At 43.6% G+C, this 24822-nt stretch overlaps 1 protein-coding gene across 2 annotated transcripts in view; it reads left to right on the top strand.

The window, feature by feature from the left end:
• Positions 1 to 24822, top strand: part of ABCC5 (ATP binding cassette subfamily C member 5) — an 86251-nt gene that overhangs the window by 11855 nt on the left and 49574 nt on the right. For both annotated transcript variants that reach the window (XM_084847683.1, XM_084847682.1), the window contains exons 3-4: positions 20141 to 20298; positions 20554 to 20709. In XM_084847683.1, the coding sequence (XP_084703809.1) occupies positions 20141 to 20298; positions 20554 to 20709 (314 nt within the window). The remainder of the gene's footprint in view (positions 1 to 20140; positions 20299 to 20553; positions 20710 to 24822) is intronic.

A 24822-nucleotide genomic window follows, 5' to 3' on the forward strand; every position in this document is an offset into this window, starting at 1 on the left:
AGGGATGCTCTGACTTGGATTCCTGCAGTGAGCAGGGGGTTGGACTCGATGGCCTTGTAGGCCCCTTCCAACCCTACTATTCTATGATTCTATGAAAGAAATCCTTTCAAGTGACCACGCGTAGGATTCCAGTGCCTACTACTCTGATGTGCAGAGTAAGCAGATGTGCCTACTACTCTGTGGTCCAGTTTGCAAGTAATGACAACCCAGGTGTTTTTTTTTTAACTCGGGGTTACTGTGAGTGAGTTCATATAGGAAGATCCTCCTCTTGACAGGAGGATCTTCGTAGGGAGTGATCGAGCTGCATGAATGGGCACGCTGGCTGGTTCATGGTAATTGCCATGATGTGCAAACCGGGCCACTGCTTCTCCAGCAGGTGTGGTACAGGTGATTTAAGCAAAATAGTAGTTGTATTAGTACATAGTAATAGTTGTATTAGTCTTTTGCAGCTAAACTAAGCAAGAGTCATGTGGCACCTCCTAAAGGCTAATAAATTTATTGTGATGTGAACGTTTATGAGCCAGAGATGCATTATCTTTGGCATTGCATCTGATGAAGATGCAACCCTGAGCCATAAAAGTTATGCCATAGTAAATTTGTCAAGTCTTTGCCACAGGACTCATGGTGGTGGTGTCCCCCCACCCTAACAAAAGAATGAGCTAAAATGAGCTTATTTTTCCAGCTTTTTTTAGCCAGTGTACTTATGTGTACTTAAATGAGCTTTAAATGTACTTAAATGAGCTTATTTTTTCCAGCTTTTTTTAGCCAGAGCTTGGAACCTTAAAGAAAAGTGGGTCACAGTTCAAAGTGCAGTGTCAGCTTGCAGTCACTGCCATTGCTATTATTGTTCTGGACTTCCTGTTGTGTTCTGTGACTCAGCAGAACATTACTGCCATTGTTAGGGGAAGTTGGAATGTCTGGCTTCTGTTTCCAAATGCAGATGGTGATGCTGAGAGGCTTTTACTAAGCTGGTGCCCTTGGCAAAATCCATAGTCCAATAGTAGCACTTCACTGTCATGTTGCTGGTGACAACAGTTTTGCTATTGGCAGGCAGCCTTTTTTTTTTTTAAGCGGCAAGGATTTGAGTCTGTCAGTCAGCTGTAGTCTGATGGCTCTTTAGATTGGCTTATACTCTAAATTGTGCTTATGTATTGTGTAATTTCCTCAGCCAAGCAGACTGGAATAGCTAGAGGATGCTTTTTTTCCTGTGGAGCATACAAATGCATTGCGTTTTGAATGTCCTCTGTCCTCTTTAGAAACTTCTGTTATTATATCTGGCCATTAGAACTTGTGCCTGTGGAATATCTGTGAACCATGCATATGAAATTTTGTGCAAAAAGGAAGTATATACAAAGAAGGGGTTGGAAGTATTGATAATTTTATTATTATTATTGTTATTATTATTGATAATACAAGGCCTGCGACTGGACAGACACAATAAGAAAGCAGAACTTGGATTGTAATAATAAAAAGAAAAGCATGTCCAGGCCATATTTCCTCAAAAGTAGGAATGGGGCTTTAAATGTTGTGCATTCTTCCATATAACAATGTAAATCTTGCTGATTAGCTTGAGAATTGCACCAGTTTTAATGTTTTAAAGTTGCAAACTTTTGAGTCCTACCCACCTCTTCATAGGGCGCTGTAACTAAGAGGGAGAAAATCAACCGACCAATGGATAGAACAGTACAAGTTATCATTGGATGTTTCTCAAGAAATGCATTTTCCTCAAAGGCTTGTGAAAGGGTGTTGATGTGAGAAGAAATACTCACTGCTTGTCACTTGTATTGCTTGTCCTCCCAATATCACAGTATCTTCCTTGTATCTTAGACATACAAAACAACCTTCCAAAAGATGTGCCAGGGAATTAAAGTTTATAACTTTTTGAACAGAAAAGTCGGTAAACAAAAGAACAACAAAGAATCTTGTGGCACCTTAGAGACAAAGAAATTATGGCATGAGCTTTTGTGAACTAGAATCCGTTTCAAGCGTACGCTATAATACACTAGTAGTCTTTAAGTTATCAAAATACTCTTTATTGTTTTCGCTGCAGCGGACTAACATGGCTGCTGCTCTGGGAGCAACTTAAACAGGTATTTTCGCAGTTCTTTAAATAAAGGGCAGTATCCAACTGTGCCTTAGCACAAATGACGTTGCGCTAATGGAAACTAGGTTCTGAACTATGTGCAAGAGAAGAATCCAACTAAAGTTATGTTTGTGCAAGTGTGGTTGTGCAATGAGTTTTGTATTATGCTTGTGCAACCCGTTGCACATTCCACTTAGGTTACAACTCCTTGCACAACTGGTTGCACAAGAGTAATTGGCAGCCGCTTGCAGAACAGAAAGATTGAGCAAGGCTCCGCTAGTGCTATTCGATTCTGCAGAATGTCACTGTTGGATACTGCCCAAAGTCTGTAATCTGGCTGACTGATGTTGTTTTGTGTATTTGAAATACTTGATACCGAGCATTTCTTTTTACCTGAAGCCATTACATACACATATTTTCATTGGTAAGTGGTTTGGGGATGGATGTTTTTGCATGCAGCAGAATTTGATACCTTTCAAGCCAGCTTGAACAGTTATGTGTAACTTGAAAATGGTGCCTATTTTTAAATCAGCATAAATTTGTCTTGTAAAAGAGGTTGCGTTGCCTCTTTTGTGTGCTTTTCTCGTTATATATACTGCACTATTTAAAGGTGATTAGTGTGATCTCTGCATCTCCAGAGTAAATCTCAGCTTTCAGGTAACTGTGCACAAGCCAGTATCTCACAACTTCAGGTATTTCTGTGTATAACAGGAACACTAAAAGAGCTGGATTACGTGCCATCTTCTTTTAAGATGGGTCCTGACCAGGGACTAATCTGCTTCTTTTTGAGTGAGTCTTTCACGTCCTGGTTTTGGCACAGTATTTAGAATGTGCTAAAATCCGTATTGAAATCAGTAAGAGTATTGACTAAATGAGTGATAACACAAACCTGTGACTTAGATTGCTTGATGATAAAACGTCTAAGATATCACTGTATGGCCAGCGCTTTTATTCTCTCCTTTCCCCGCCCCTGCTTTTCATTATTTATTACGTGCCAGTTGCTTTTTTTATGGAGTATCTATATGCTCTTGCTGCTGCTGTCAGGCAAGGACCAACCATTGTGCTTATCAGTATTTTTTTTTCTGGAATGTCTGAAGATGGCCATTCCTGACACTTCCTATTGTATATCTGAAAAAGAAGTCATGTCTTTTACCAATCTGGAGAGCAGCATCCTTGCAATACATCTGGGCACATAATAACATGATTCAGATGCAACAATTTTGGTCTGATAAACCTTTGTCTGTTAGACCCAGAATGAACTGCCTCTTTGCTCTTCTCCTTTTCTTCTCTCTTGCGCAATAATAGAATACTTCTGGGGTTTGTTAAACCACCGTTTTCCTGTTTTATCTCAAAACCAGAATCTATCAGACTGAGATTTTTGCATCTGAACAGCATCACTATGATTTGAAGGACTGATTCAGATGTAATGTTTTCCTCTGTGGACTGTAATTGCGCTTTTCTGTTTTTAGGCCTGTATTGTTTTGTGGTTTTAAGTTTTGTAGACTGCCAGTATCTAGACATTTTTGAAAATAAAGCAGTGTAGAAATGTAATCTGTCTAACTATATACACACAAACGCGTGCACTCACACACATAAAGACGCACCCCTGAAAACCGTTAGATCAGATTTTAAAGCTATCTGTGTAGGATTCTTGGGAAGTATCTGTGAGCAGGAATCTGATTTCCTGTTGGAGGGTCTTTCCAGCAAAATCTGCATGGACTTTCCAACATTTCTACATGTTTGTGGATATTCTGCAGTAGAGAGAGAGCATTTATTGGGGAGCCTGAAATCACTCACACATTTGAAATCCTAATGTGAGAAATATAAAGGTAAGATTGTGCCGAGCAGTGGGTGTTGCTTGGTGTATTTCTGCACGTGTCTGAAACAGATATGTAAACCTGGCCTCTTAGCTTCAACAGGAATTCTGGAATCTTAGTTTGGATCTCTTCTTGGGAGCCTGTAATAAGAATTTTTCAATACTTCTTTGTACCTCATCTGTTCCTAGGGGCAGTGATTCAGCTGTCTTGAAAACAAATACTTCTAGGAACTCAGATTCAAAATCTCATAATTCCTGTCATGCTTAAGGTGAATAAATGCCTGCAGAATTAACTAGATAGATGCTTTTGTTCAGTTTATTCTGAAATGGAACTTCAAACATTCTTAATGCTCCTTCTAAGGCTATGAATGGCGATGGGAGGGTGAGTGGCATATAGGGACACATGGGAAGCAGGTGAGGGACTCAGCCAGTGCTTGCAGGACCGGCTCCTCCAAGTGCCTGCCGAGTCACTTATTATTTACAAAATAAAAATGGGTGGAGCCAGTGATGTCATGGGAAGGGGATGTCATCCACCTCCACTCTCCCCTGGCTTAGGCTGAGGGGCAATCTGGCCCCTGGGCAGGGTTGTTTTGATTTAAATCAAATTGATTTAAATCATGATTTAATTTATGTATTTATTTATTAAATGTATTAATCGCCCATCTGGCTGGTCACCCAGCCACTCTGGGCGATGTACAACAATAAAAATAGTTCATACAGTAAAATTCAACATTAAAAACATCACATTTCTAAAATTACCCTAGCCCACCCCAAAAGGCTCCCTGAACAACCATGTCTTTAATGCGTGGCGAAAGCTCATTAAAGAGGGGGCATGGCGGAGTTCCCTAGGGAGAGAGTCCCACAGAGTGGGGGCCACCACAGAGAAGGCCCTCTCTCTCATCCTCACCAGCCTAGCTGTCCTGGCTGATGGGACAGACAGAAGGCCATCCGAGGCGGATCTTGTTGAGTGGGCTGTCTGGTGTTGCTGGAGGCGCTCCTTGAAATAGGCTGGGCCGGAACCGTATAGGGTTTTAAAGGTCAAAACCAACACCTTGAATTTGGCCCGGAAAACAACTGACCGCCAGTGCAGCTCCTTCAGCACTGGAGTGATGTGATCTCACTGGCGTCTGCCTTTAATCAGGCGAGCCGCCGCGTTCTGTACCAGCTGCAGCTTCCGAGCCGTCTTCAAGGGTAACTCCACGTAGAGCGTATTACAGTAGTCTAAACGAGAGGAGACCAGGGCATGTACTACCGATGGGAGCAGATGGTTGGGAAGGTAGGGGTGCAGCCACCGTATCAGATGGAGTTGGTACAGTGCTGTGCGGCTCACAGCTGACACCTGAGCCTCCATGGACAGCTGGGAGTCTAAGATGACCCCCAGGCTGCAGACCTGGTCTTTCAAGGGTAACCGTACCCCATTCAACACCAGGTCAACATCCCCCAACCTAAATTGCTTCTCTGAAGGACTCAGTTTTAAAGATTTGAAATCAGTGTTTAAATCACTAGTGAGGAAGATAGATCATTTTTAGTAGAAGTACATTATTGTTTAATATAACCTTAATGCATATTCAGAGATGTAGGTTTCAGTAGAAGGTAGGTACCAGTGGAGTAGGAGTCAGGACTGCATGAATATGTTCTGTTCATTTTTGGTTTCACTTTCTATTCTCCTCCCCTATCCTATGCATTCATATCCAGATGCCTCCTCCTTGTTCAGATCTACTCCATCTCCCCAAATTCTCTCTTCGTTGACCTTCTTTATCTTTGCACTTAGAGAGGCAAGGCCTTGAGCAAGAGAGAGAGCATGTACTTCTGTACGCTGCCTGCAGTGCAGAATGGGACTGATCAGGTTATCTCCCATCTCCATAAACTGCTGTCAACATATTCATAGAATATAATTAGAAGTTGTATGATTAGTATTCATGATTATACCTTTGACCTAGGCTCTTTTTTACTAATTGTTTTAAGAAAATATCAAAATATGATTTAAATAAAAACATCCGATCTAAATAAAAAAATCTTATTTTTTATTTTAAAAATCACTGGTTTTTATCTACCCTCTCCTGCTGGGCCAAATGAGGTTGTCCAGCCCTCCTTTAGGGCCTAACTACATGTGACATTCAATTTGTATTTGAAAAAGGGTGATTTACAGTACCACTTGTATTTTAACAAAAAGCAGCCCATTAGTGAGGACAGTCAAGCCAACAGTAAATAGCAATCACTTGTCCTTTCCTCTAGTCAGCAGCAGAAGCTGGAAAAAAGCAAGGGAGAGCCCCTTAAAGCCTGTGGACCCTCCACCCCAGAAGTGGAAAAGATGATGTCATGGGGGAACAGAGAAGCATGCAAGGAAGAGAAGGCACTGGCTGCTGCTGCCTCCTCTCATGGTCACCTTCTCTGGACACCATGGCAGGGAGTGCTGGGCCCACAGTTCTTCCTAGAGGCAGAGCATGAGCAGCTGCCTCGGTTCACCCTTTCTAGCTGGGCAGTGCAGCGTAAGGGGTGGCTCATAGAAACAGCAGCCACTGTGTCTTCTTACTCATTTGCCTGCACGCTCCCTCTGAGTGGTGTGGTGGGGATTGGGCCCAGCTAGCCCTATCCTCCACACCACTCAGCGAGAGAAGGTGAATGAGCAGGCAAAGGTAGCTGCTGCTTCTCTGGGGAGTAGCTACGCTTTCGCTTGCTTGCTTACTCCCTCTGGATTGCTAAGTCCAGTTCCTCCTCCCCAAAGAGATAATGCTCCACTTGCACAAGCAAGTGGAGCATTCCAGAGGGAGAGGCAGGAGAGCAATTGAAAGGAATAGCTGCCATCAGTTGCCTAATCCTTCCTGCCAAGAGAAGGAAAAGCTGAGTGATTATGTGAAGGCAGCAGTTGTTCCTGCAAGAAGCAGCCACTGCTTCCTCTGGCTTGCCCTCTCTGTGTGCCTGACATGCCTCTGGTGGTGGGCAGGAAAGTGTGCGAGAAGCAGAAGGCAGCGGCTGGCCCTGCCTCCTCTCTCTTCCTGTCCTTGTCTAGGGACTACAGAAGGATGGATTGGCCTGTGATCATGCCTAGAAAGAGAACAAGCACATGCCTCTCTCTGGCTGCTCACTCATCCCGGCTCTCTGGGCAGTGCAATGTCAGGGTTGGTTATGGAAAGATCAGCCAACTCATCACTTGGTCACCTGAATGCTCCCTCTAGGCAGCACAGTAGTGAGGGTTCTGCCCAGTGAATGAAATCCTCCCTGCTGTGCCACTCAGAGAGAGAGGGTGAGTGAGAGGAGGTAGCAGCTGCTTCTTGCAACCTTTGTTTCTCAGTAACAAGGATTAGGCAAGTGATGGTTGCCACTGTCTCCGTTTGCTTCCCTGCTCTCTCCCTCTACAGTGCTCTTTGGGCAATGTAGCAGGAAGGTTTGGGCTTGGTGGGGCCATCAATAGGAGTGGCTTGCTCAAGGGGAGAGCAGACCCCATTGTGTTCAGGAAATCAGCTGTAAAATGGAAAGTACACATGGCAGGAAAAGAGGTCATTTTCAGAGAACTGTGTAGGACATTGTATTTTTATAAAGCAAAATCATGTAAGCTTTTGTATGAATATGAAATGGCAGATTAGTTTCATGAAAATCAAGGGAGCTGCAGACCAAAGAGGTAAGCTTTTTCTTCTGCTTTGAGCCATTTAACATGGATTGAGGCAGGGGGTGCTGATGGAAACCATTCATTTGGGGTGCTGATGGAAGCAGGGGGTGCTGATGGAAACCATTCATTTGGTGAGACTGAAAATCTAATTCCGTCTTTCCATCCTGAACATTCTGGTCTTCTGTCAGAGGGGCTGAACTAGACTGATTGTCGTGCTGGGAACAAACACTGAGCCATGACAGTTGCTTCTCCCACACTTGATGTTCTTTGTGTTCAGAGTGATTCACTGGTAGCATTTACTTGCCGGAAATGACACAGGAAATCAGTCTTGCTATTTGGAAAGACAGGGTCATGGAGGATAGTGAAATGAAACTGCAATTTAGTCTGCAGCAACATGCGGAGTGTGTGTGTGTGGGGGGGTGAGAAGCAAATTCCATGTTAGGGGTTAATAGAAAAGCAATAAAAAATAAAATGGCTAGTTTCAAATCTGTTTTTCAGCTGATTTTGGAATACAGCATGCAGTTCTGGTTGCCCTATCTCAAAACGTTTATAAAGAACTGGGAAAGGTACAGAAAAGGACAACCAAAGTGAGGGAAAGGGTTGGAGCACCTTCTCTATGCAGAAAGGTAACAATGTTTGGGACATTTTAGTTTAGGAAAAAAAGCAGTTGAAAGGACAGATGATAGTGGTTTATAAAATACAAAAAGTGATATGGAGGGAGTGTATGGAGAGAATTTTCTCCTTAGAACTAAAACTAGAAGTTCACACGATGGAATGGATTGGCAGTAGAATCAGGACAGGCAGAAAGAAGTCCTTCCTCATACAGTGTGTGATTGATTTATAGAATTCTCTGCCACAAGATATTGGAATGGTCACTAGCTTAAATGGCTTTAAAGGGGGACTGGATGAATTAATGGAGAGTGAGTCTATCAATGGCTATTAGTTATGATGACTATATGGCACCACTGTGTTTGGAGACAGTATTTAGGGGTATACCAGTTGGGCGAACAATGGGGTAAGCAAGATAGCATATATTCTTGTGGGTGTTGATTCATTTAAAATCAAATAAAAACAAATCAAATGCAAATCAAATGTGAATCTACTCATAAAAGTAGCATATCCTCGTCAAAACATGTAATTAAGAACTCAGTTTTAGCTGTTCTTTCCTTTTTCAGATTCAGTTTTGTCATTGATTCCTGTTTTCAGTTTCTCTTAACTCCTGCTTCTTGCTTTCTTCATATATGGTGTCTATCTTACATGTAAGTCTGTTGAGAAGGGACCGTGTTAGGCATCCAGTAAATATTACTGCATCATCAGAAGCTGTTTCATGGCCTCAAAGTGCGCCAGTGTGGTGTAGCTGTTAGAGTGTTGGACTGAGACTCAGGAGACCCAGGTTCTGTTCCCCAGTCTGCCATGTCGCTCACTGGGTTACTTTGGCCCAGTCACTGATTCTCAGTGTAATCTACCTCGCAGGGCTGTTGTGAGGATAAAATGGAGAGGAAGAGTCTTATGTGCACGCCACCTTGGGCTCCTTGGAGGAAAGGCAGGATTTAACGTAAGAAATAAAGTGACAACAATGCCATATAACAGTGCTTATGTTATGACACTTCTAGAGCCTCCTTTCCCTTCACAGTTTCCATTGTCTGCCCAGCATCCCACACCCCATTGTCTAATTAACTCCTTAGGGGTAGGCAACCTGATGCCTTCCAAATGTTTTAGACCACAACTCCCATATCTGCCACATCCAGACAGCTGATGGTAAGATTCTGGGAGTTGTAGTCTAAACACCTGAAGCGCACCAGATTGCCTAGCCCTGTCTTAACATATACCCTCTAAATTCCTGTTTCCTTGCACAATGCTTCTTTGCACCCTTCCCCTCCTGAGGGCTTTTGCGATCACCTTGCTTTTTCTTTTCTTTTCTTTTCTTTTCTTTTCTTTTCTTTTCTTTTCATTCATTCATTCATTTACAATATTTATATACTGCTCCACATCAGAAGATTTCGGAGCAGTGAACAACATGATAAAAGAATAAAACAACAGGTTAAAGGAGTTAAAACATTTTTTTAAAAGACAAACCCCAGCAAAGTGGAATTTAACAAACCACGGCTGGTCATGCAAGGAAGGCCTCTTGGAATAACAACTATTTTTTGCTTTTCCAGCAATGCCAGGCAGCTCTTTGGATGGTGTTTCACTTTTCTACCTCAACTGTGCAGTTCAGGCCACTTTCTGTGCCCATACAATGTAGCCTTCAGATGTCCTTGGTATGAAAGAAGGCAGTTTTGCACCTTAATGGGTAGATATAAGAAATGCTGCCATAGTAAGGGGGTTTTGCATTCATGGTAAAAAAACACACCCAACAACAGCTAAACCAACTATACCAGTGTGGCATAATGGTTAGAGTGTTGGGCTGGGACTCAGGAGATCCGGGTTCTAGTCCCTACTCGTCCATGAAGTTCATTGGGTGACTCTGGGCCAGGCACTGTCTCTCATCCTAACCTACCTCACAGGGTTGTTGTGAGGATAAAATGGAGAGGAGGATTATGTAAGCTGCCTTGGGTTCCTCGCAGGAAAAAAAAGTGGGATATACATATGATAAACAAATAAACAAAACATGCTTCTGGTCCTCATTGAAACACATAACTACTAAATTGCTACTTGAAGTAGCTCAGGGATGGGGAACCTCCAACCATGGCTATAATCCAGTGTTTGGACTAGACTGGCTCAGCTTCCCCATTCATGGGGCTTCCCACACACTGCTTCCCCACCCCCCAGTTGGGAGGGTGAGTGGTTTGCAGGGGAATCTTTGCTTTTACCTCTGAGCACAAATGGGAGATGGCAGCAGGGGTGTGGGCAGCTGGGGACTTGGCCTGTGCTGGGAGGAGTGGCTGCTCCCCCCAGTGCCTACTTAAGTCCATTTCTCTATGCAGAGAGAAGCATGGAACTCCTTGCCTCTTTCAGCATGGAGAAAGGCGAAACGGATGGTGGTGAGGCGATGGCATCAGTGGATGTGGGCAGCCCACTGACATCACTGGGTGTGGCCATGCCACTGATGTCATCCAGTCTGTGGTGGGCCTCGTGGGGTCTAAACCTAAAACGTGTTCCCCACCCCTGAAGTAGCTCATGTTTGGTGGTGCTGTGCCTTCATGAAAATGGAAAGGGGTATATAGAAACCAAGTTGATGAAGTAATCAAGCACTTGCCATCCTTTCCTCTGGCTAAATGGGTTTTCAGGGTAATTGTTGTGAGTAAGTCTTTTAGTACTTTGGCAGAGATGTTGAAATCCCACAGTGTGAACAGAGATTCTGTAAGGAACAAATTATGCAAATATGTTGATTTGGAATAACCATATCTGTGAAAGTTGTATTCATACTTTGTGCTGGGACTTTTGGGGAACAGGCTGCTGAAGATCTGGGCTTAGTGTCATTGGGCAAGGAAGAAGAGAGATGGCTGCTGCTTCCAGCTCTAGAAAGGCATATGCTGGCGGTGTCCAGTAAATCAGGCTACCGGATTCTGATGCTGTAGCAATCTGAAACAATTATTGAGCAACTACTGAAATGTGCATCATAGCAGAATCCCATGAACTTTGGTTATTACTCAGACTAATGTTTAAAGCAGGTTGATATTATGGAACTTTGCACTGGGGTGCCACAGTCATTTTACTATATTTCTTGCTGCTCTCTTTACTTCTAAATAATTGAAGATCATCTAGATACTCCTGGTGTCCTGACATGCTGCCTTAGATGACCCGCATCTCCTGATCCATCAAGAGCTGTCATGCGTAATTCAAACAGTTCTTAAATCTGAGTGTGCCTCTAGCACGCTCATTCCTGTTGGCTGTGTTATTCTTAACTGCAGAGACTGTCAGCGAGCCAGAAACTTTTAATTCTGTGACTGAAGAAGTACAAGTATCTTGGTGCCAAATCCTATTTGTTGAAGCACCTGGTAGCTTTGTGCTAACAAAGAGGAGTAAAATAAACTAGATTCTAAACTGTGGCTGATGAATATAAAATATTCAGAAAAGATGAGGTCTTCTAGGTGGGGGAAAATCAGAATAGTAGGGTTGGAAGGGGCCTATAAGACCATCGAGTCCAATGCCCTGAAAGAAATTATTTTAAAAAGAGAAATAAAATGTGAGAGAAAACCAAACAAACCTGATTTTTCTTATTATCAGATGTGGAGCTTGCAACTATGTGAGGACAAAAACATCTGAGTGGACATAGACATACTAGGACAATGTTTGAGAACTCCTTTGTTAAGGCAGGCACTAAGCACTATTCATTTAGCAGGAGCATGTAAAGTTTTCTTGAACCACATTTCATACGAAATAATTAGTGGAATGCCTGGTTCACACTGCTACAAACTTTGGGTAGGAAATACAAGTAACTCTTGTGTGCAGCCAAAGCTCTGTCCTTTGGGCGTATGAAGTGCATCATTCACATACGATGTGGTCAGAAGAATCTCCTTCAGATAGACTTCTTAAACTTCTCAAAAATTCTGCCTAGCAGTTTCCACCACCACCCCGGAAGTATATATTGAGAAATAAATATTATTACCATGTAAAAGCATTGCAGAATAAAGCTGGACCAATTATCTTCAATTCTCAGGTGCCAGAATGGCTTTCAAGGGGCTACCTGGCATTTTCCAGTCTCCTGTATCAGTAAGCAAACTGGCACCTGTGACTACTCCAGTTCCTCTTGCCACTAACAACTTGTGTAAGTGGTTATGCCCAGTTTCCTCTTAATTGATATTTTAATTCAAATCACTGATTTCAGTTTGAGTTAAAATATCAGCCACGAAGAAATGGGACATTTCCCATTACATGAGCTGTCTGTGGGGAGAGGAGCAGCGACAGCCGCCATATTGCAGTCATAGATTTCAGCTTCTACTCTCTCCTCCTCCTCCCTGCAGTTGAGTGACATGCTAATTTTCAGATAGGTTGGACAGAAGTCCATTTTACCATGAAGTCCTATTTGCCTTCTATGTTCCTGAAACTGTTTAAAATATATATGAAAAATACTCATGCTGGTAATGCTTTGGTCAAAGCTGGAAAATCTTTATTTCTCCCTGGAGCAGGATGACTGGTTTCTTTTTCCAGTTTTGGAGGGTGCATTTATAGAATAAGAACTGGAATAATTTCAGGGGGGATGCTGTTCCTTTTTTCATGGCCAAATTTTTCATAGTTGCTCATGAATTATGAGGAATTGTTCATCTACCGTTGTCTTGCAAAGCCTAGCTGGTTATTGGGGGTGGGACGGGGTTCATGTGGCTTGAAGGCCATAGGAGCAGTATTCATACCTGCATTAATTACCTTTGACTCCCTGAAGTGAGAGCAATGGTGGGAAGTGGCTATGTGGTTGTATGGAAACTGCACATGATTCTGTCATGACCTTGAAGTGTTTAAGGACTGAAGTGCACTTCCAGATACAAAACCTCCTTGATACCTTTCAGGCTGTATTTCAGCTGACGTTGTCACATGATTTGGAGAAATGATGGTTTGCTGGCAATACGCCTGCAAGTTGCTTATTGAAACGTTGAGCTTGGTTGTCCACAAAATCTCAGAGGTGAAAGAAGTTAGAACCAAGTCAAACCACAGTCACAGTATTGATTAGCCACATAAGCTAAAGGTTTCCCTCTCCTGGATCAGGCAGTGGAGCTGTTTGCACATCATAGCAGCATTTGGCAGCAAATCGTGGGTTAGAATCATAGAATAGTAGAGTTGGAAGGGGTCTACAAGGCCATCGAGTCCAACCCCCTGCTCAATGCAAGAATCCAAGTCAGAGCATCCCTGACAGATGTCTGTCCAGCCTCGTCTTGAATGCCTCTAGTGTGGGAGAGCCCACTACCTCCCTAGGTAATTGGTTCCATTGTCATATTGCTCTAACAGTCAGGAAGTTTTAGAGCAAAGTTTTTAGTACTTCCTGGGATTTGAAAGCCATGCTTCTATTAATGCAGCCCAAAATAGTATTTGCCTTTTTTGTAGCCACATCACATTGTTGGCTCATATTCAGCTTGTGATCGACAACAATTCCAAGATCCTTCTCGCTTGTAGTGTTGTTGAGCCACGTATCCCCCATCTTGTAACTGTGCATTTGATTTCTTTTTCCTAGGTGCAGAACTTCGCATTTATCCCTATTAAATGTCATTTTGTTGTTTTCTGCCCAGCGCTCCAGTCTATCAAGATCACTTTGAACTTTGTTTCTGGATTCCAAAGTATTAGCTATCCTGCCCAATTTTGTGTCATCTGCAAATATGATCAGCATTCCCTGCACCTTCTCCTCCAAGTCATTAATAAAAATGTTGAAGAACACTGGGCCCAGGACTGAGCCCTGCACTACCCTGCTCGTTACCTCTCCCCAGTTTGAAGAGTCCAATTCTGTAGCCAACTGTGGATCCACCGGATTGTTGTTTCATCTAGCCCACTTTGAGCAAGTTTGCTCATCATGTGGCACTTTGTCAAAAGCTTTGTGGAAGTCGAGGTATATGATGTGTACAGCATTCCCACAGTCCACATGGGAGGTTACTTGATCAAAAATGAGATCAGATTCATCTGGCAGGATTTGTTCTTGACAAATCCATGTTGGCTTTGAGTCATCACTGCATTGTTTTCAAGGTGCTTCCAGATGGATTGCTTTATCATCTGCTCCAGAATTTTCCCAGGGATTGATGTCAGACTGACTGGTCTATAGTTCTCAGGTTCCTCCTTTTTACCCTTCTTGAAGATAGGGACAACTTTAGCCCTCCTCTAGTCATCCGGCAGTTCACCTGTCCTCCATGATTTCTCAAAGAGAATAGACAGTGGTTCTGAGAGTTCTTCTGCCAGTTCCTTTATTACTCTAGGATGCAGTTCATCTGGCCCTGGAGATTTGAACTCATTCAAAGTAATGAGGTGTTCCTTGACCATATGCCTATCGATCTCAAGCTGCAATCCAGCCTGTACTTCACCTTTGTCAGGGGGGCAGTCATAGACCCTCTTTTGGGAGAAGACTGAGCCAACGTAGGAATTAAACACCTCTGCCTTTTCTTTGTCATCTGTTATCATTTTGCCATCCTTATTTAATAGCTGAACCACCATTTCTTTCCTCTGTCTTTTGCTATGCATGTAGCTGAAGAAAGCCTTTTTGTTGTTTTTAGCATCCCTCACTAACCTCAGCTCGTTCTCAGCTTTAGCCTTCCTGACGCCATCCCTGCAATTCTGTGCTACCTGCCTGTACTCTTTCTTTGTTGCTTGGCCTTCTTTCCACTTCCTATATGTGTCCTTTTTTGTTTTCAGGTCATCCCTAAGCTTTTTGTGAAGCCACATTGGCTTCCTCTGTTGTCTTCCACCTTTTCTTCTTGTTGGAATTGTTTGTAATTATGCCTTGAGAATTTCCTTTTTTAAAAGCTCCCACCCATCTTGGACTCCTTTTCTCGTTAGCATCGCTTGCCATGGGACCTTACTGATCATTGTTCTGAGTTTATTAAAATCAGCTTCCCTAAAATCCAGGGTATGCGTTTGACTACATTCGGCTTTTGCTTCCCTTAGAACCAAGATCTCAAGTATAACATGGTCGCTTTCTCCCAGAGTTCCTGTAACTGCTACTTTATCCACTAAGTCATCTCTGTTGGTTAGGATCAAGTCAAGGATAGCCAATCCTCTAGTTCCTTCCTCTACTTTCTGTAGGAGGAAGTTATCCGCCACACAAGTCAGGAATTTCCTGGAGGGGCCATGTTTTGCAGTATTTGTCTCCCAACAAATATCGGGGAAATCGAAGTCCCCCATTACTACTACATCATGCTTCCTTAAAACATTGGCTATTTGCTTTACAAAAGTTTCATCCTCGTCTTCTCCTTGATTGGGTAGCCAGTAGTAGACTCTGACCACCAGGTTCCTTTTATTCTTTGCTCCATTTATTTTGATCCAGATGCTCTCGATGGGGCTACCATGCTCATCCTCCTGTATTTCTGTGCAGAGATATGTATTTTTCACATACAGTGCAAAAATTCCACCTCCCTTTCTGTTCCTCCTGTTCTTTTAGTTATATCCTTCAATTGCTGTATTCCAGTCATGAGAGTCATCCCATCAAGTCTCAGTTATACCTATCAAGTCATAATTTCCCTCTTGTATTAAGAGTTCAAGTTCGTTCTGTTTGTTTCCCATACTCTTGGCATTAGTATATAGACATAGTTACTTGCATGGATGTGCGCCATGTGTGAGCCACTTCAGTTTTCTGTAAACAACCTCTGATCATTCTGATTGGAGGTTGTGAGCATGACATGTGAACCCAGACCAATGAGTTGTTTAGGGGCTAAACAACCCAGCAGTTAACTGAACAACAAACCATGGGTTAACGACTGGGTTGTTTCATAGGTTAAATAACCCATGATTTGCCGCCATGACATGTGAACCGGGCCAATATCTGTGTCAACTATTCTGTTACTTTGAAAAATAATCCCAGGAAACATTCTAAACCAGTTAGACTTGTTTACAGGCGTCTCTTATCCCCTTCAGGCATTTAACTCAAGTATGCAAAATAATTTTCCTGCCTGGAAGCAATGTCTAAGTGAGCTCTGTTTTCCTGTACTTCTCTCTAACGTTGAGAGAAGTAGAGATGGAGGGTGTTACGTATGAGTGGCTTTATAACTTGAGTGTGTTCTATCTCCTAGTATGGTTTAAGAAAATGAACAGCTACCCATATAAAGGCCTTGTGATTTTGAAATCACATGTAATAGCAGTGTGTGTGGGATTACAGAGGATTTTCAATTACTGTGTCTCTGGGGAGCTTTGAAGCAAATGGGAGAATGTTTTTGAAAAGTTAATCAGGACTTGAGTCATTCACTTGAGGCTGTGCTCTTGCAAGTAGCTCTTATATCTAAGCTGGGCTATGAGATGAAGATGCAAAAAGACATCTTCCTTCAGTAGTAGAGAGGATGTTGCTCAGAGAATGGCAGGGGCCATGAAAGTTACAAATATTGTTCACATTATTGAGTGAAGAGACAATGTAATTCTTCTGATCAAAGGAATGTCAGGTTCTGACTCCTCCACTCCTCCTGAGTTCAAGTTCTGTCACTGCATGGGCTCTAATAGGTACTAGTCAAATGTTAAGTGCTAAACATCACTGATTGTCTCTAATATACACTCATACAATATGGCATATTGGATTCTCCCATCTGTAAAAAGGCAATAAATCATCTGTGTAATAGGAGGGAAACAAGAAAGAAGAATCCTGAAGCACACCTTCAAAATACTTTATAAATAAGACTCTGTATTAGGTAGTCAGTTGGAGAATGAAAATGAGGCATGTAACAGAGACACAAATAACCTATTTTCTCAATGTTTAGATACAACTGGCCTTGCTTGAAAACTGGAAGGAGATACTGAGCAGCAGTGTGGCAAAGTGCAGTCAGACAGACTTCAGATGAAAGGGGAAAACTAAAATGTGGCTCAAAAAGGCACATAGAATTTGGGTATGCCAGACTTGGGAGCAAGAGCTTTCTAAACATTATACAATTTGCCATTATAACTCCTGCCACTGAAACTAGGGGTGGGGGGAACATGTAGAGAAAGCCGGTTGAATTTACATCTATATTTACTTTTCCGCCACAAACTGAGAGTACTGTTTTAGCCTCGTGGCAATCCTGTGAGGTAGTTAGTCCAAGGGATAGTGACTTGTGCAAGCCAACCCAGTGAACTTCACACCTGAGTGCTGGTTTGAACCGGGGCTTCTTCCATCTTGAACGAGCACTCCTGCCTCTATGCCACATGGGGGCTCTCAGCAGATTCCCTTGCTGAAAATATGCATCTTGCTAGGAATCAGGCAGTCACTGTATCCTGGTTAATATCACACATCTGAAACCCTCATCTAAGTTTGTCAGTAAAAACAGAAGAGTGGCATTATAAGCCAAGGGACTATAGCAGCTGTATTTTCCTCAGCTCTGCTTTCTTTGCATTAAGGGCATTCCTGCTCGCTAGGCCTAACTTGACTTGCTGCTGCGAGTAACCTGGCTCATGTTTTGTCCTTGTGTATGCAGATAGGACACAGTCTTCCTGGTAGTTCTATGCAAGAGCTCCATCAGCCCATTACTTTGAAGGATAAATGTTCTTCCCCTCCACAAGTTGCGTACAAGGCAGGAAGCAATTGTCATTTACCTCACTGTCTAAAGGTCATGATTGCTAGTAGTCTTTAGCACAAATTGACAGTCATGGAAAATTCGATTGCATAGATACAGTTAACATTTTGTAGTAAGTCTCCCCCCCCCCCCCCCCCAAGCAGTAGAGATTCTGACTGCTGCTCAGGGGGGCTTCTCTATACTTGAGGAAGAAAACAAAAGCAGTTTCCTTCTAGTGTGTTTCTTTGAACTCTCTGCCTGGTGGGAGTGGGGGAGGAGGGAGAGATTGCATGGCAGCACAAATTAACTGAATAGTTTACACGTCACAGAGTACCTCTTCAAATTATCCAAGGCGCCCAAATGGCATGCAAGCTAGAAACTCATTTTTTAAAAGCTCTCGGGGGTGTGGGACACACACACACACACACACACACATTCATTTGCAGCTTTATCGAACTAATTGGTGTCCCATCTGTTTCATCTGGGGTTTGAATCAGAGATCATTAACTTTGGTTGTTAACAGCATCTGGCTGCCAAATGCAATGTGGTGGTGTCCATTTTGATACAAGTGCTCAAAATGGGATAAGAGCTGCCTTCCATAGTGCTTTTCCCTGGTGTGCTGGCTTTTCTGTTGGCCAGCAGAAGTACTAGCAGCTGAGAGTAGCTGCTCAATTGGCTTTATCCAAAGTCCCCTAATAGGCCCAGTCTTTAGGGGGCGAATGACTTCTTCATTAACTGCCGACCCATGTCCTGTTTCTGGGTATTTGAGTCTTCCCTGACACAAATACTGTTTTGGAAGTCCTTGATGATCCTATCTGATCTCTGGTGGACTTTACTTGAGGCTGTTGCTAGTTGGACAACTACCCCTGAATATTTGTAAACATACTATTCTCAATTAAAACATATTTATCCCATGACTTTGCTATTTCCAAAGTGGCTTACAACAATAAAATCAATTAAGTAGAAAATTGAAACAAACTAAAAAATCAAGCCATAAAATATAATTTAAAAGAGAGCAGGTGCCAAGAGCTGTAACTAGGATCACCACAGAAGTGCTCAGACAAATTAACACTGTTTTACTGCTGTGTAAAAGATGACAGAATTTGCGCCAAACTCATTTTGGGGATGGTATTACCTATGAATGTCAAGTTTACTAGTGAGTATTGTTCCATGTGAATGCAGTAGGCATTGCCAACAAGGTTGGGGACCGCTGGGGTACATGATAGAGCTGTATAAAATTATATATGGTGTGAAGAAAGTGGATAGGGAGACATTTTTCTCCCTCTCCCATAATATTAGAACTTGTGGCCATCCCTTGAACCTGATTGGTGGGAGATTCAGGACATATAAAAGGAAGAACTTCACACAGTGCACAGTTAAACTATGGAATTTGCTACCAAAAGATGTAGTAATGGTCACCAACTTGGATGGCTTTAAAAGTGGATTAAGGAGATCCATGGAGGATAAGGCTATCAATGCTCACTGGTCATAATGGTGATATATTTCCTCCAGGAGCATCAGAGGCAGTATGCCTCTGAGTACCAGTTGCTGTCAAATGTTTCAGCTGTCAAAGGGAGCAGTGAAGTAACGTACAAAGGAATGGACAAGTTCTGAAATTTATGCAAATTTATTTGTAGGAAAATAAGCAAGTTTCTGCTGAGACTGAAAAATATGTGCAGGGAAATGTTGAACGGAATGGGGGACAATACGCTAAATGTTATGTACTAACGTAAATTACTTGTTGTGAACCCTCTTACGGAATTATTTGCATATTTTTCCACCTAACGGATTTTTTTTCTAAATCCATCTGTAAACGGATGCTGGAACAAACAGCACCGCACAGTACACAAAGCATACATGGGACAGAATTCACAAAATCTGGACATCCCTACTTAAGCCTCTAATGACAGTACTGGCTCAATAAGGGCCCTCTGACCGAACCGGATCTTTTAGTGGGAGCACTACCCCCATCTAGAACAGGCTGAACACCATTTACCATGGTGGACTAACCACCAACCAATACTATCTCCGTCTTGTCTGGATCAGATCTTGGTTTGTTTGTCCATTAGGACTGGTTCAGAATAGCCACAGCTTCATCTGCATCTGATGAAAAACAGAGATAAAACTGGGTATTATCTGAATACCGGTGACACCTCAGACCAAAACTCTGCATGATTTCTCCCAGAAGTTTCATGTAGATGTTAAACAGCATGGGAGAAACAATAGAACCCTGGAGAACCCCAAAGGGTGACCGCTAAGTCGAGCAGTAATGTTCCAGCACCACCTTCAGAAAATGTTCCATCTAGCTCAATAGTCTATCTAGCTCTACACTGATTGGCAGTGGTTCTCCAGGTTTCATACAGGAGTCTTTTCCAGCCCTACCTGGAGATGCCAGGGATTGAACCTGGCACATTTTGCTTGCAAAGCATGTGCTCTACCATTGACCTGTGGTTCTTAAGATGTGGCCCAAGGCAGAAATAACGGCTTTTAAGTCCAGTTGTTACATATTTAAGGGTTTTTACTCTCTGGGTTTTTTTTTTATCAAACAGGTGGAATGCCAAGATGCATTGGAAACAGCTGCTCGGGCAGAAGGCCTTCCATTAGATGTCTCAACCAATTCTCACTTGGGAGAGTGGGATGAGGGCTGTCACAAAGGGAAATATCGCCATGGCTTGAACTTGATGAAACCCATTCGGACTACTTCCAAGTAAGACTTTGTGTTAATGAACTATGGACACAGCTGGCCTAAAAATAGGAGTACCTAGATGTGATAGAAGCTTGCTTGTGGGAAAAATTGAAACTTTATCCCAAACGTGGTGTTTGCATTCATACAGTGATGCTTGCTAGAGGAAACTGGCATCTAGTATCTTCGCTAAAAAAAAAAAAAAGTATTTTACTTTAGGATCTTGTAGTGTTTTCCTCTTGTTCCTCATTTGGTTATAATTTTTCTCTCTACTTCTAGACATCCACACCCACTTGATAATGCTGGACTTTTCTCCTATATGACTTTTTCTTGGCTTACTCCTCTGGCGCGAATAGCCTACAAGAAAGGAGAACTACTGACAGAAGATGTTTGGTCTGTGTCAACTCATGAATCTTCAGAGGTTAACTGTAGAAGGTATGGGTTTCCTATGCTGTCTCTATAGAGATTCCACTCCCAAGACACTGCCAGTTGTTGGCAGAGCCTAGTTTAATGTGTTGTGTTGGGTGCTGGTTGAAGGCCTGGAAGTTGCTTCTATTTTTTCTTTACTTTGTTGCACTTGTTTTTTCCTCCTCACCTTCAGAAATAAGTTGAAGACCTTTTTAATTTGTGTGCTTGCTGAAGGTTTTGTTGTTGGTTCCCCTTTAGATATCACCTACCATTATTTTTACCCCCCCCCATCTTAAATAGATCCTGTCTTGTTCAATTTACATCATGTGATGCAGAAGTGAATGTTACCTGTCCTAGCAGCAGAGTGGATTGATTTAAATTAAGGTGATTTAAATCATGACCTAAGTCAAAAAAAGAAGAAAAAAGTCTGATTTAAATCATTGATTTTAAATGAAGTTTCCCACTGATACTGCTTATATTTGTTAAACCATGCAGATCTGATCACTAAACTATGTAAATTTACCATTAAAAAGAGTATTACTGACACTGTTCCATTCTTACAACTAAGCATTTCATCTCTGTTGCATTGTGCATACGTTTCGTATGATTTCCGTTTTTACCTACAGAGGAAATGTCATTATAGTATTCATATATAGAGACTTCCTTATGACCAGCAGCCGTGATAGTTTATGAAGTTACATGTGGGACGATTTTGTCTTGTTTTCTTCTTTCCAGTCTGGTTCCCTTCCGTTTCATTCTGCCTTGGGTCATCCCCACCCACATAAAAACAGAATAGAAAACATAATTAAATATCTATGACTGATAGGTTGAAATAAGGGTTGATGGTTACTGGGCAGACTGGAGCACTTTATTTTCATGAGTTGAAAATGAAATGCCTATATAGTAGGCAGAGTATAAATATCCATATTTGAGAAACAGTCAAATTTGGTTCTTCAATTTCTTAGAAAAGCCTCCTTCAGTTTAATGTATCTGGTAGAGCAGGGACAGAACATTTATTCTGTTTAGAGACTAACTGCAGAGCTAACTTGCATATATTCATATTATTTAATACTAACCTAGTTTTTTTTTCTTAAATGGGTTTATTTTGATTTTTCTTACCACCCCTATTCCCCTGACCAAAAGAAAGGAACCAGGTGGGTTCCAACTCTGGCTTGTCGGGGGAGAGACAAGCCAGAGTTCTAACTGCAAGCCATACCCACAACGTAGTTATTAAAAAAAACACACAACTTAGGGCACAATCCTATGGCTGCTAGTCAGCGGCTAGACGGCCATAGGATACGTCGGTTTCTGGGAACTGACCTCGGAGCCTGCTTTCTGAGGTTGGTTCCCTGAAAACCGAACTTCCTCCCCGCCACGCTGCCTCATAGGCAGTGCGGAATGGCCCCTCACTTGGAAGAGGAGTGCGGAGTGTCGAAAACGGGGCGTTCTGGTGTGGGGAAGGTGGAAATGCTGGTATGACACATCCAACGTGTTGTCCAACAGCTGCTTTCGCTGCTCCACCTTCCCATGGCTAGACAGCCGAAATTGGCTGTCTAGCCGCAAATGTGGGGCAGCTGAAGTGCAGAGGGGATGATCCCCTCCGCACTTCTCCTGCCCTGCGTTGGATAGGTGGTCGCCTCTGAGTTTGGAGGCGGCCGCCTATCTTGGTAGGATTACTCCCTTAGTGCTTCCTTAAGAAAAACACAACAATTTATATTGGATTTTATTTATTTATTATTTATTTATTATTAAATTTATTAATCGCCCATCTGGCTGGTCACCCAGCTACTCTGGGCAATGTACAGCATACAATAAAACAGTTTAGAACAATAAAATTCTACAATAAAAACATTTTCTACAATACCCTAACCCACCCCAAATGCCTGCCTGAACAACCACGTTTTTAATGCACGACGGAAGCTCATTAAAGAGGGGGCATGAAGGAGTTCCCTAGGGAGGGAGTTCCACAGAGTGGGGGCCACCACAGAAAAGGCCCTCTCCCTCGTCCCCACCAGTCTAGCTGTCCTGGCTGATGGGACAGAGAGAAGGCCATGCGAGGCTGATCTTGTTAAGCGGCCTGTCTGGTGCTGCTGGAGGCGCTCCTTAAGATAGGCTGGGCCGGAACCATATAGGGTTTTAAAGGTCAAAACCAACACCTTGAATTTGGCCCGGAAAACAACTGGTAACCCGTGCAACTCCTTCAGCACTGGAGTGATGTGATCTCGCCAGCGGCTGCCTTTAATCAGGCGAGCTGCCGCGTTCTGTACCAGCTGCAGTTTCCGAACCGTCTTCAAGGGTAACCCCACGTAGAGTGCATTACAGTAGTCTAAACGAGAGGAGACCAGGGCATGTACTACCGATGGGAGCAGATGGTTGGGAAGGAAGAGGCGCAGCCGCCGTATCAGATGGAGTTGATACAGCGCTGTCCAGCTCACAGCTGACACCTGAGCCTCCATGGGCAGCTGGGAGTCCAAAATGACCCCCAGGCTGCAGACCTGGTCTTTCAAGGGTAGCCGTACCCCATTCAACACCAGGTCAACATCCCCCAGCCTCCTCTTGTCTCCCACCAAAAGTACCTCGGTCTTGTCAGGGTTGAGCTTCAGCTTATTCCTCCCCATCCAGCCACTCACCGTCTCCAGACATTTGGACAGGGATTCTACGGCCAACCTTGGTGAAGATTTAAACGAGAGGTAGAGCTGCGTGTCATCCGCATATTGATGACACTGCACCCCAAACCTCCTGATGATAGCCCCCAGCGGCTTCACATAGATGTTAAATAGCATCGGGGAGAGGATGGAACCCTGTGGCACCCCACAAGTAAGTGGCCACGGGTCCGTAACCTCCTCTCCCAGTGCTACCCTCTGGTATCTGCCGGAGAGGAAGGACCAGAACCACCGCAATACGGTGTCTCCAATGCCCAGCCCCTCCAGGCAGTCCAGGAGGATACCGTGGTCAAGGGTATCGAAAGCCGCTGAGAGGTCGAGGAGAACAAGGAAGGAGCATTCACCCCTATCCAGAGCCCTCCTCATATCATCTACCAAGGCGACCAAGGCCGTTTCTGTCCCATGCCCAGGCCTGAAGCCCGACTGAAATGGGTCTAGATAATCAGTTTCTTCCAAGTGTGCCTTCAACTGCACCGCCACCACCCACTCAATCACCTTGCCTCAAAATGGCAGATTTGAGACTGGGCGGAAGTTGTTCAAAACTTGAGGATCCAAGGAGGGCTTCTTTAAGAGCGGTCTTATCACTGCCTCCTTGAGGGCTGTTGGCATCACTCCCTCCTCAAGGGAGGCGTTCACCACCGCCTTGATCCCCTCACCCAGTCTCTCTCTGCAGCTCATAATGAGCCAAGATGGGCAAGGATCAAGTAAGCAGGTGGTCGGCCATACCGATGAAAGCACCTTGTCCACTTCATCAGGAGGAAGAAGCTGGAACCGATCCCACAAAACCGGTTTGCCACAGGCCGCCTCTTGCTCACTAACTGTATCCACAGTGTGCAGAGTAACACACCTAATCTGATCAATTTTATCTGCAAAGTGCCTTGCCAAGGCCTCACAGGAGGCCTTAGAATGCTCCAGTGGTTCCAGAGCCACAGGACCGACCAGGCTCCAGACCACTTGAAACAGCCTCCTGGGACAGCACTCTGCAGACGCGATGGAGGCAGCATGATATTCCTTTTTTGCTGCCTTCACCGCCACGTGATAGGCTGAAGATACAGCTCTAGCCCGTGTCTGATCGTCTTTGGAGCGAGACTTCCGCCACCGGCGCTCTAGCCGTCTCACCTCCTGTTTCAGAGCTCGTAACCGCGGATTGAACCATGGTGCAGTCTGAGCCCTGTTCAGGGGGAGAGGGCGTTTCGGAGCCACCTGATCTAATGCTCCAGTGATTGCGGCATTCCAGCCACCCACCAGGGTCTCGACCGAGTGGCCGTTGGCATGCCCCAGAGAATCCCCAAGTGCGTTCAGGAATCCATTTGGATCCATAAGACGCCTGGGGCGGACCATTTTAATGGGTCCTCCACCCCTGCGGAGGGGTTGTGGAACCGAGAAGCCAATGTCACCAGATAGCGATCAGACCATGACAAGGGGGTGGTGGATATACCCCCGACTTCCAGATCACTCCCCACTTCTCCAGAAACAA

This window comes from Heloderma suspectum, chromosome 3, assembly GCF_057233095.1.
Source record: "Heloderma suspectum isolate Gila_16-S chromosome 3, 16-S_ref, whole genome shotgun sequence".
In the NCBI taxonomy this organism is placed as follows: domain Eukaryota; kingdom Metazoa; phylum Chordata; class Lepidosauria; order Squamata; family Helodermatidae; genus Heloderma; species Heloderma suspectum.